General features: G+C 46.7%; 1 protein-coding gene across 2 annotated transcripts in view; it reads right to left on the reverse strand.

The window, feature by feature from the left end:
* LOC308143749 (glycogen debranching enzyme-like) overlaps positions 1–13690 on the reverse strand; it is a 90398-nt gene that overhangs the window by 33237 nt on the left and 43471 nt on the right. For both annotated transcript variants that reach the window (XM_080514660.1, XM_080514659.1), the window contains 5 exons: positions 13319–13455; positions 13055–13242; positions 10140–10263; positions 8357–8511; positions 7117–7218 (listed from right to left, as the gene is read on the reverse strand). In XM_080514660.1, the coding sequence (XP_080370786.1) occupies positions 7117–7218; positions 8357–8511; positions 10140–10263; positions 13055–13242; positions 13319–13455 (706 nt within the window). The remainder of the gene's footprint in view (positions 1–7116; positions 7219–8356; positions 8512–10139; positions 10264–13054; positions 13243–13318; positions 13456–13690) is intronic.

A 13690-nucleotide genomic window follows, 5' to 3' on the forward strand; every position in this document is an offset into this window, starting at 1 on the left:
TTGCACCGCTATAAAATGAGACGAGATCCTACACTCACTTGAGTAAGCAGATTGGCAGCGCTAACTCCCGGGTTGAACGTTCACCTGTATTTTTGATCCTAAACTACTTGTGCAATAAATCCTTTTCTACGCAAGCAAGAAGGCATCACCAAAGTCTTTTTTCATCCTCTTTGACACACCTGTTGTCGTTTACTTCATAACCTGGTGCCCAAACAGGGACAAGGGTTTATTGTTTACTGTGTGGCGGCCGTTAGGACCCAGGCCTCTCACCCAGCAGGACAATGGGAAAGGGGGCGGGGTTTAGCGCTCCCGCTCCTGGGCTGTTGCTGTACTGTTCGTTGTTGAGTTTTGGCAGTTGCAGAATAAAGACGAGTTTTTACCTTCAGCTCCAGCTCATCCTTCATCCTGCTACATCGGTGACTCCGTTATGGACATGTTCGAGGGAGCAGAAGACTGTGACATTGATTCGTCCGCGTCTCCACAGCCTCAGCAGCCGGCAGTTTTCACCGCGGCTTTGAGGCTTCTCAACTTCTGGCAAAATGACCTGGCTTCGTGGTTGAGCATGTCGAAGCCCTCTTCTGACTGCGAGGAATCATGAGGATGAGCAAAGGTACTACTTGATCGTCACCGCCTTAGACCAGCAGTCCACTCGGCGGGCCATGCAGCTTTTGCGCACTCCCCCGCGGCTCGGGAAGTACACCGCGCTCAAACAACTCCTTTCTGCCGGAGGTACAGCCATTCTGCCGCTGAAAGGGCGGACAGACTCCTCTCCCTGCCTGGTTTAGGGGACGGCTCGGCCATGGACTTGATGGACAACATGCTGTCGCTGTTGGGCTCCGATGAGGGTGGATTCCTTTTCCCCCACATGTTTCTGCACCAGCTCCCGCTGCCAGTGTGCGCAGCTTTGGCTAACTCCCTGTGTTTGGCCGAGGGGGACTGCCGAGGTTTAGCCGAGGAGGCTGATTGGGTTCTGCTGGCGACAAGGAGATTTGCTGTACAGGGTGTGAAAAGCGGAGCGCTCCCAGCTGGTGACGGAGGACGCAGACCTGGCGGTGGGGGCTGGAGTTGCCGCCCGGAGACGACGCTGGACCAGCCTGTGTTTTTTCCATCAGCGGTTTGGCGCCCAGGCGCGATGTTGGGTCCCTCCTTGCGCGTTCGAGGCACCGGGAAACGCCAGGGCCAGCACTCAGGCGCAGCTGTGGGTGCTGGTGGATGGAGTGAGCTGCTGTTCGTCAAGGACTCGGTGTCAGGTAAGCATTTTCTGGTGGACTCGGGCTCGCAGCTGAGCCTCCTCCCTCCAGCCGGCACGGGCATGTCGGCCGGGGACATAGGACCTCCGTTGACCGTGGCCAACGGTTCCCCCATCTTATCTTTTGGCAGTAGGTCAGTGACTGTATGTTTCCACGGATTCCAGTTTAAGTGGGACTGTGTCATCGCCTCCATTACTATTCCCATTATCAATGCTGATTTTCTCTTTGCTCATGATTTGCTGGTTGATGTCACGAATCGATGCAGTATCATTTGCTACTTTTCCGTGTGAGACCGGGGGACCTGGGCCGTTAACCTGCGCTAATTTTTTAGCATCAGAGAATGTGTTTCAGCGTTTGTTGGGGGAGTATCCGTCTTTGACGAAGCCTGTATTTTCCACCACGGTACAGTACGTTGCAGTATGGTATGGGATGGTACAGTACAGGATAGTATGGTACAGGATGGTACAGTATGGTAAGGTACGGTACAGTACCTTACAGTATGGTACGGGATGGTACAGTACAGTATGCTAAGGGACAGTACGATGCAGTATGAATACAGTATGGTAAGGTATGGTACAGTACAGTGTAGGCACGGTTCCACCGCGCAGTACATACTGGAGTGGGGCGGAGGGGGAGGTTACAGTACAGCAAAATGCACCCAGGCCCAACTCTGTCACGATGTCCCACCAAAGAAAGTTTGGTAAAATGGAGGCGGGGTTGTGAACGACTTGGGGACATTCCAGCGAAGATCACAGAAGCAGCAGCTTTACCCAGCCACAACTCTATGACCATTAGTCATTCTCTGTGACGTTCTCAGGCTGGTCTAATCTTGAATATCATGTTACTGTCTAGATAGAACTGCTCAGGCTGGTTTGATCTGGAAAATCATGTTACTATCTAGATAGAGCTGCTCAGGTTAGTTTAATCTAGAAAATAATGCTACTGTAGAGATCGAGCTGCTCAGGCTGGTTGAATCTCACAACAGTTGGAAAATATTTGGACGGAATATTTGACTAGGAACGGCGTCAAGCATTTCATTGCTACCATGGGCCCACCAATTTTTGCGCGCACATGCGGAAAAGCTAAAGAGGAGTTTGCCAATATGGAGCGTTTGGGCATCGTGAGGCGTTCTAGTAGCCCGTGGGCCTCGCCGCTTCACCTGCGACCAAAAGCAGACGGGTCATGGCGGCCATGTGAAGATTTTCGCTGCCTTAACAATATCACTGGGCACGATCGCTATCCCGTTCCGCATTCAAGACTTCAAGACTTTTCTGTGCACTTTGTGGGCACATCTGTGTTTTCTAAAGTGGACCTATTGCGCAGTTATCACCAGGTTCCTGTGCGTGCAGATGATGTGCCTAAGACTGCAGTGATTGCCCCATTTGGGCTTTTAGAGTTCCTGCGTATGCCTTTTGGCCTTAAAGGGCCAGCACAGACTTTTCAGAGGTTGATGGACTCGGTGCTGCGTGACCTCGCTTTTGGGTTCGTTTACCTGGATGACATCTTGGTGGCTAGTTCTTCAGTTGAGAAGCATTCGTCACACCAAAAGCAAGTTTTTCAGCGCTTTGAGGAACACGGCCTTATTGTCAATCCTGCTAAGTGCCAGTTTGGTCTGCCTGTGATCGACTTTTTGGGTCATCGTGTTTCAGCTCAGGGTGCCATTTCGTTGCCTTTTAAAGTGCAAGCGGTGACAGATTTCCCTCGTCCAGCCTTAGGCCTTAAGGCCCTGGGCATGATTAATTTCTACAACCGTTTTCTTCCGCGTGCCGCGCACCTTCTGCAGCCACTTTATGGGGCTTTGTGTGTGAAGAAAGGCTCCGACCCGGTGACTGGACACCAGATCGTGTCCAGGCCTTTGAGAGGCCAAGACTGGTCTTGCTGATGCAGCTCTTTTAGCCCATCCAGCACCTTCAGCACCCGTCTCTTTAACGACTGACGCATCTGATATAGCGGTGGGGGCTGTGGTGGAACAGCAGGTGGCTGGAGTTTGGCAGGCTTTTGCATTTATCAGCCACAAGCTACGAGACAGCGAATGCAAGTATAGTGTTTTTGACCGTGAATTGTTGCCATTGTATCTTGCAACTCGTCATTTTCGTTTCCTTTTGGAGGGCAGCTCATTCATAGCTTACGTGGATCACAAACCACTGACCTTTGCGATGTCTAAGCTAACGGAGCTGTGGTCTTCTCACCAGCAGCGCCATTTGGCATCCATCTCCAAGTTCACGACCGACATCCAACATGTGGCTGGTAAAGCGAATTGTGTCGCTGATTGTCTCGTATGCTTGTGTGTCTGGTGCATCTGGGGGTGGATTTTTCTGCTATGGCTGCCGACCAACTTGATGACTTAAACATCTTGACTCTTCAGTCTGCGAGTACGGGCCTTCGGCTGGAGAATGCGATTTTGGAGGAGGGTGGTCTGTCTCTCCTCTGCGATGTCTCTACGGGTCGGCCCCGCCCCGTAGTTCCAGTTTCTTGGCGCCGGGGCATTTTTGATTCTATTCATTCCGTTTCTCATCCAGGGGTGCGGGTGTTTGTGAAATTGGTCGGGGCTAATTTTGTTTGGCCGGGCCTTCGCCGTGATGTTAAAGAGTGGGCAGCTGCGTGTGTCGCGTGTCAGCGTGCTAAGGTCCACCAGCCCAGTAAGTCACCCCTGGAACAGTTCCCCATTCTGGCGAGACATTTTGACCATGTGCATGTGGATTTGGTGGGTCTTCTGCCTCCTTCACAGGGTTTTACCCACCTGCTAACAATGGTGGATTGAATCACCAGGTGGCCAGAGGCGGTTCCGCTGTCCTCCATGACTTCCTCAAATGTGGCGCGCGTGTTCCTTTCTGCTTGGGTCTTGTGTTTTGGTACCCCGTCATATTACTATATATTGTGTCAGAGCTTTGGTCTTTGATGGCAGGGTCTCTGGTTGTGCAGGTGCATCGTACTATTGCATATCACCCTCAGGCGAATGGCTTGTGTGAGCGTTTTCACTTATGGTAATTGGGTGGACCATTTGCCTTGGGTAATGCTGGGGTTGCGTTCGGCTCTTAAGGAGGATCTAAATGCGTCCCCTGCCGAGCTCGTGCTTTGTCAGCTGCTCCGTGTTCCTGGGGTAGTTTTACCTGTAAGTTCTGCGCCACGACCCCGGTCAGACGTCGGTCCATTTTCTGCCAGCGGTTTTTTGCCTCTCACCCAGCAGGACGATGGGAAAGGGGGGCGTGGTTTAGCGCTCCCGCTCCTGGGCTGTTGCTGTACTATTCGTTGTTGAGCTTTGGTGGTTGCAGAATAAAGATGAGTTTTTTACCTTCAGCTCCAGCTCATCCATCCTGTCACAACTTCAAAATTAACATGGAACCTCAAACACTAACACTACTGTTCGGGGAACTAATTAATTTCATACCAAAATATTTTTTTTCTAATCCAATAAAGGAGTTTTGTAGCCGGACTCTCTGATGTCTGCTCATGTACACTATAAACATCCTCAGTACTTGGCCTGATAATGAGGATAGAGTCTAATTTTCAGAACCCAGTTTCTATCATAACTCCAGAGGCGGAGAACAACACAGACCGAAGCTCAGTCTGGACACTTTTATCTGAACTTTTATCTGAGAGATTAGTGCATATGTGACTTTGTCATAGTCATCTTTTACCTTGATCTGTTGATGAGAAGTGTGTGAACTCCCCTTACCTGGTACCTGTATCCAATACTTCCTGTCACCTGTACCCACCACTTTGTCACCTGTACCCACCACTTTGTCACCTGTACCCACCACTTCCTGTCACCTGTAACAACCACTTCCTGTTATCCGTACCCACCAGTTCATGTCACCTATAACCACCACTTCCTGTCACCTGTTCTCACCACTAGAAACCTTGTATTATGACAATCACTGAGAGAGCACACCAACCAAAACTAAAAGTAAAGTAAACAAACTGTAGAGCAGGGGTGTCAAACGTACGGCCCGCGGGCCAGATCCGGCCCGCAAGCGGGTTTGATCCGGCCCGCGAGATGTTTATGTGAAGTAAAAAAATGAGCTGCAATTTTGCAATAAACTGCTGTTATAATTGCGTCCATTGGGTGGCGCACTAGCAATTGTGTTAAGGAAACACCCCCGGTTTATTCCGGGGCGGAGCAAGCAAGCAAGGTCAAGCAAGCGCAGCCAATCAGGATGAGCTACTTGTTTTGCCAGCCCTAATTATTACGGCTTCTACTTTTAGTATTATATGCTTTGTCACCCCCCTTGCCCCAATAAGTCACTGTCAAAAAGGATTAAAGTGGACACAGAGTGCAGAGCGTTCCTAGAAAAATGGTCATCCTCCTATTTTTTCACAGAAGTGAAGGGAAAGCAGTATGTTTGGTGTGTTCACTGCATGTTGCAGTGCTGAAAGAATACAGCCTTCGTCTCCACTACGGGAGTCTTCATGCCGACAAATATGACAACTTCCCAGGACAGCGGAGAAAAGAGAAGGTGGATGAACTGTTGTCAGGTCTGAAGAAACAGCAGTCTGTTTTTACTCACAGCCGAGACGTCAGTGACGCTATATCAGCCTGAAAAGCGACAGACTTTTGCAAATCTCAGCCTGAAAAGAAACACCATTGCAGACAGGATTTCCGACCTTTCCGTGGATTTGGACAGCCAGTTAAAGAACAAAGTAAATGCCTTTATTGCATTTTCAGTTGCAATCGATGAAAGCACGAACATTACAGATGTTGTACAACTGGCCATTTTCATCCGTGGAGTAGACGATACATTGATCGTCACCGAAGAGTTGTGGAGATGAAGCCAATGTCACAACGACAGCCGCTGATATTTTCGGCCCCCTGGACCGGGTGGGAGTGGACTCTGGCCAGGTTCCCCAACTTGACAGCCTCGCTGCAAAGCTGTGGTCCATGTTTGGAACCACGTATCTTTGTGAGCAAGTTTTCTCTGTAATGAGCATTAATAAAACAAAGCTGCGCTCCAGGCTCACACAGTCACTGAATCACATCCTGAAGTTGACTGTCACTCAGAATGTGACGCCTGATATTGATGGTTAAAGCTAAAAGATGCAGGTATCGGGAGTCAAATAATCAATGTAATCCCACTCAAAGTGCTGCATGAGACACCTTCATGTAGTTCTGTGATCTATGAGACACCTTCATGTAGTGCTGTGATCTATGAGACACCTTCATATAGTGTTGTGATCTATGACACAGTTCTGTGAATCACTGTGTTTGTGTTCTTTGTCGTCAGAATTTTCAAAAAACTTGAAGGGATTTATGATTAATAGTATTGTTGTTTGCACTATTTTGGACACACTGTCCTCAGGCTCCAGCTTTGTGTTTATATGTATTTCTGTTGATGTGTATTGTTTTTAATTTAATTGATTTTATTTTATTTGTATATTTAACCTATTCTTGATTTGTGACTGGTTCTTGCACTTGTCGGGGCAACAGGATTTTATTATTTTTATCTACATTGCTGCCTGAGAAATGACACCCTGATGTAGTTCTGTGGTCTGATCCTGTTCTGGTTCTGTGAATCACAGGCATTGAGTGTTCTTTGTCCTCAGAATTCTGTGAACAGTGTTTTATGATTTATAGTGACGATGTGTTTGTACTATTTTGGACAGTATTAAAACAAAGAAAGCCATCTGAAGTTGTTGTTTTTAAGTTATATACCATGATTTTACTGGTCCGGCCCACTTGGGAATAGATTTTCCTCCATGTGGCCCCTGACCTCAAATGAGTTTGACACCCCTGCTGTAGACCATGAATATGTAAAGTAGCCAACCTGTGAATCACGATGAGTCTTTGAAACGCCCAGAAGAAGGATGTGCTTGTGTCTTTACATTGGTACAAATACAAAGCCACTTTCTCAGGTGTGCGTGGTCTCACCTGGTGGAGCAGCAGCTCATCGTATCCTCTGGTGCTGCCTGTAGCGCTGCATGCCATAGACACCAGCGTGGAGTCTGCCATGATGTTGTACACGGAATGACCCTCAAACAGCACAACAAAAGTATTACAGCATAGAACACTAAAGTAAGCAGCACAGCAACATGGTGGAGATGTACAGTAGTTTCTTCCTTGTGGGGCTTAAGTCAGTCAGCTTGTTATAGCTCACCACCATTCATCAAGGTAATCCCCAGCAGAGTCACTCTGTTCACAGTGCTAACATCAGGTTAGCCACTGTCTGATCCAGTCTGGAGGTTTACTGAAAGCCTTCATCTCGCAGTGAAGAGCCCTTTCTCATTTATTCATGAAATATTCTCATGACGAAACATTCAGACCTCAACCCATTGCTGCAGCTGCTTCTTGATAGCAAGGTAGCATCAGCAACATAGCATTAGCAAGGTAGCATTAGCAACATAGTAGTAGCAAACTAGCATTAGCAATTTGGCGTCACAACATAGCATTAGCGAGGTAGCATGAGCAACATAGCAGTAGCAAGGTAGCATTAGCAATGTAGCATCAGCACCATAGCATTAGTAAGGTAGCATCAGCAACATAGCATTAGCAAGGTAGTATTAGCAAGGTATCATCAGCAACATAGCATTAGCAAGATAGTATTAGTAAGCTAGCATCAGCCACATAGCATTAGCAAGCTAACATCAGCAACATAGTATTAGAAAGGTAGCAGTGGCACAATAGCAATGTCGCATCAGCACCATAGCACTAGCATCATACGGGTTGCACTAACCTTGCTCACTTTAAGAAGAGCAAATATGGGTTTGTGATCTTTATATGAATTTGAATTGAGAAAAATAAACCTTGTTTCATTTCAAATATCCTGCTTGTTCAGGTTTCAGACAAATGTTCAGAAATGAAGGAGAAGATTTGACATCTCACTCCAACATTTATCTATATATCTTGGTGGTTCGTGAAGGTGATGACAGAGCAGCCATGGCGTCACACCGCAGCAGAGCGGCCACGTCACCACGCTGCAGCAGGGTGGCCACACTGCAGCAGAGCGGCCATGGTGTCACACCGAGTGGAGGTGATGACAGAGCATCCATGACATCACACTGTAGCAGAGCGGCCATGGCGTCACACTGAGTGGAGGTGATGACAGAGCATCCATGACATCACACTGTAGCAGAGCGGCCACGGCGCCACACTGCAGTAGAGCGGCTGGTACCTGCATGGGGCAGTAATAGTTGGGGCTGGTGTCCTTAAGCATGCTATGAGCAGCAGCTGGGGTCAGGGGTCGAAGGCTGGGCTGGACGAAGGCTCCTATTGGCTCTTCACCAAAGCAGGAGAGTCCACCTCCATTCCTGAGACTGTCAGGAACAACTGGGGAAGAGCGACAGACCAGAAACCTCAGCTGAGCAGCAGCAGTCATGAAGAAACGCTCACATAGCTGCAACGTCCTCAAAACCACAAACATGTTCATCCATCAACAGAATGTCTGGCCACAGAGACTGTGAGAAACATTCTGGTGTGTTCTTTACACATACTCTAAAGGAACTCGTCTCTCATTGGGAGGCCCGTCCAGGTCCCAGTGTGATTTCTCGTCTGTCCATGAAGTTACCTGGCTGACGGCGTCGCCTTCTCAACCACTTCAAGTGAAAACTGAACCTGTGTTGGATTTTACATGACCGCAGTGCTCCGTCACTGAAAACACAACTCCACCACAGACACAACGCTCCAACTCCGTGTCCAAGGAAATGGGACAAAACTATACTTGCCATGACTCCTAGTCCATATTTTCCTGGATTTGGTACTTTTATTTTGACAGTCACCATAATAGCAATCCAACTTGGTACTTTTATTTTGTCAGTCACTGTAATAACAATCCAACTTGGTACTTTAATTTTGAGAGTCACCATAATAACAATCCAACTTGTTGGTCTGTCCACTAGAATCTCCGTGTTCTCCTGTTGTTAATGTTTAGAGCTCATTATTCTCTCTGTGTGTGTGCATGTGCATGTGTGTGTGTGTGTGTGTGTGTGTGTGTGTGTGCGTGTGTGTGTGTGTGAGTGTGTGTGTGTGTGCTATCAGTACTAACACTAATGACCATTAGTGGTCAACATGAGCAGTGTTTTCAGTGTAAAAAAGACATAATTTTCATACATTGCTGTGTAAACATGAAACTTTTGTGAAACAAAGAAGCAGAAACTGTGGCTTACTTCCACATTGTTAACGGGGCCTGAATTACAGCTGGAAAGGCGAATGAATGAATGTGCTCCATGAACCTGAGCTACCAACTCACTTCTCTCCTTGAGTCATGTCAAAACTGCTCCGATTCCTTTGAGGCATTTTATAGTATTCATTTATCTAAAAGATCTAAGGAAAGGTTTTTTAAATCTTAATGACTCGTACAGAACCCATTTAATGTCACATTCCAGTGATCCCAACTTTACAGTTAAGATTTCATGAATGCCCATCTGACGGCCAAGGCGTTGTCCAGGTCTTCACATTGCAGAGCAGCCACCAGATCCAGTGTGGCATCAGAAAACAAGCTTCATGCAGGCACATCAGACACATCAGGCACAGCAGACACATGAGACATGTCAGACACAGCAGGCACATCAGAGACACTTCAGAGTCATCAGACACAGCAGGCACATCAGACACACTTCAGAGTCATCAGACACAGCAGACACATAAGAGACATCAGATACAGTAGACACAGCAGACACATTAGACACATCAAAGACAGTAGACACAGCAGACACAGCAGACACATAAGAGACAGCGGACACAGTAGACACAAGAGACATCAAACACAGCAGACACATAAGAGACAGCAGCCACAGCAGATGCATCGGAGGCATCAGACACATCAGCGACAGACACAGTAGACACATCAGACACAGCAGAGGCAGCAGAAACAGCAGTCATCAGAGACATCAGACACATAAGAGACATCAGACACAGCAGAGGCAGCTGGCGAAGCGGCGGTGAGTCGGAGTGGATACCTCGCACCAGACTGGTGATCCCCAGGCGGTTCACCAGGAGCGTGTCAGTAAGCTGCCTGCCGGCCGCCAGCTCAGCAATCACGTACAAGTTGGGCCTGACGGCTCTGGCTGCTGCAAGCATCGCCTACAAGGACCAGACCACAGGAAGGTCGTCACCATCAGCATGGAGGACGGTACCTCAGAGCCAACAGTACCACAACACCAAAACTGCAGTTCCACAACACCAAACCTGCAGAACCACAATACAGAATATACAGTACCACAACTCCAAACCAACAGTACCACAACAACAAACCTACAGTACCACACCAAACAAACAGTACCACAACACAAAACCTACGGTACCACAACACAGAGCCAACAGCACCACAACACCAACCCTACAGTACCATGACACAGAACCCACAGTACCACAACACAAAACCTACAGTACCACAACACAGAATGTACAGTACCACAACACCAACCCTACAGTACCACAACACAGAATGTACAGTACCACAACACAAAACCTACAGTACCACAACACAGAGCCAACAGCACCACAACACCAACCCTACAGTACCATGACACAGAACCCACAGTACCACAACACAAAACCTACAGTACCACAACACAGAATGTACAGTACCACAGCATTAAAACTACAGTACCACAACACCAAAACTGCAGTAACACAAAACAGAACCTGCAGTACCACAATACAAAACCTACAGCATCACAATACAAAACCTACAGTACCACAACACAAAACCTACAGTACCACAACACAGAAGCTACAGTACCACAACACAAAACCTACAGTACCACAACACAGAATGTACAGTACCACAACACAAAACCTACAGTACCACAACACAGAAGCTACAGTACCACAACACAGAACCTACAGTACCACAACACCAACCAAACAGTACCAAAACACAGAACAAATAGTACCACAACACAAAACCTACAGTACCACAACACAAAACCTACAGGACCACAACACAGAAGCTACAGTACCACAACACAAAACCTACAGTACCACAACACAGAAGCTACAGTACCAAAACACAGAACAAATAGTACCACAACACAAAACCTACAGTACCAAAACGCAGAAGCTACAGTCCCACAACATAAAACCTACAGTACAACACAAAACCTACAGTACCACAACACAGAAGCTACAGTACCACAACACCAAACCTACAGTACCACAACACAGAAGCTACAGTACCACAACACCAAACCTACAGTACCACAACACAGAAGCTACAGTACCAAAACACAGAACCTGCAGTGCCACAACACCAAACATGCAGTACCACAACACAGAACCTATAGTACCACAACACAGAAGCTACAGTACCACAATACAGTATGGGTTTCATGGTTGGTTATTAGTGTTAAATTACTGTAAGTAATAGATTACTGAAAATAATAAATCACCGCAAGTAATTTATGAAAAATTGGAATTATAATGGAAGTAACCTGTCATTTACTCAAAAACAACTCCTGAAGTACTTGAGTAATTGCTTAAAGTTAGTAAATTGTTGAAAATAATTTATTTATGAAAAATTATTAATTTGAATAAATTGCTTATTTATCAATTAATGATTGAATGGGCACCACCAGATAATCTGGAAATAGCTAATACCAAAATATTAGTCTTGCTTGTATAAAGGTTTAATTAAGTTAGTTAATATTTCTGGGTAAATATAATAATCTTGAATAACAGGGAAGGTGTGAGATTCGAGTACAGACTGCTACAAATTAATGAATTGTCAACAATAAATACACAATAATTACCATGAATCGATCAATTCAGCTAATAGGCATTTATTTACAAAAGTGTATTAATTAATTAATTTGTTTATTAACTAAAACGTATTAATTTAGAAATAATTCAGAAATCATCTCATAAACCAACACATTCAAGTAGCAAATGTTGACTAACACAGATCTAATCTACTAAACACTATGTACAAAGAAAGAGTGTGTGTGTGTGTGTGTGTGTGTGTGTGTGTGTGTGTGTGTGTGTGTGTGTGTGTGTGTGTGTGTGTGTGTGTGTGTGTGTGTGTGTGTGTGTGTGTGTGTGTGTGTGTGTGTGTGCTTTCAGAACTAAAACTAACAACCGCACTAACTAGTGCAGTGGTTCCCAACCTTTTTTGACCAGTGTACCCCTTGAGCTGGTTTCCATGTGAAAAGTACCCCCTCTCTCGTGTGTGATTATTCGCCTTAATGTGTACTTATATTTAACCCTTTGTCTTTCTATCTATCCAACTGCTCATTTAAATAAAACAATTATTGTGAGTGTAAAAACATACCTTTTAATGAGACACTTGCGCTTGCTTGTCTTTCATAAGTCTTTCATAATTCCTTTTTTCACTGGGCTCCCCTGTGCCTGCGTCCGAGGCGACGGTAGCAGTAGCGGTAGCTGGACGTTTACTCCTGCCTAGCCATGCATCCATGTTTACAGTCGGTATGCAGCTAGAGTTAGCTAGCTTTGCGAATCGTGCGCGCCCGCAGCAAGAACGTGAACCTTTTTTTTTTTTTTTTTTTTTTTAAAGCGCGCCACTTTATAGTCTTTTCATATTATGTGCATTGTAGTGTTACAATCACTGTGGACGAACTGCTACTCATGGAAAATAAACGTATGGCCTTACTAAAATTCATGATATAATACAATATAATAGAGTATAATTTTTTTTTTTGTGTGTGGATACTGTAGGCTAATTTATAATCTTTCTGCATACCCCCTGCAATACCCTCGCGTACCCCTAGGGGTCCGTGTACCCCCGGTTGGGAATCACTAAACTAGTGGACCAACATGAAAACGACATTGTTTCAGTGTTTCTGCTGAAACTGTTCTGAACCACAAAACAAAGAGTGGTTGTTTCATGTTTGAGCTGTGGGTGATGAGGCCATACCTCCGTCACATGCAGGGGGGTGGAGGAGCAGTTGAGTAGGCAGACTCCGGCGAAGACCTTGGCGGTGATCTGGGTGTAGGCCGTCATGTGAGCCCACAAGTAGGGACAGTCCTCCGGTGCCGCGCCGTAGCGCAGCCTGACGTCGCCACTGTCACACGCCAGCTGCCGTTGCAGGTATTCCTCTGGGTCTGCAGCACAAAGCACAGCTTCCTGTGAAGTCCTGAGTTCCAGGAGGTGCGCCTGCTCCATTGGGCCTGGTCCTACCTAGGTCAGCAGACCTCCTCAGGTGATCTCCTCTTTGGAAGGCATGGTAAGCCAGGATTCTCTGGGCCCAGGTGCTCTGCTCCACCAGCTGCTGCTCCTCAGCCAAGCTCAGCTCCCCAAACGGGACAGTGAAGTACCTGCAGCAGGAACACCTTCAATTCCTCACATCCACAGTCCTGCTCCAGATCAGGTCGTCCAGAGATATAAAACACTAAATGCCTTATGGCGCCACCTGTGATGTGCCTACAGCACCGCCATTTTAAAGAGGTCACCCGCTTGTGCCAAACATCAAGATCCCAGGCTAGAAAATCCACAAAAACATTTGTAGCTCGCTTGCTAGTCTACATAGCAACACAAGTAAGAGCTTTGCCT

The sequence above is a fragment of the Blennius ocellaris genome (genome assembly GCF_963422515.1).
Source record: "Blennius ocellaris genome assembly, chromosome: 19".
Lineage (NCBI taxonomy): Eukaryota > Metazoa > Chordata > Actinopteri > Blenniiformes > Blenniidae > Blennius > Blennius ocellaris.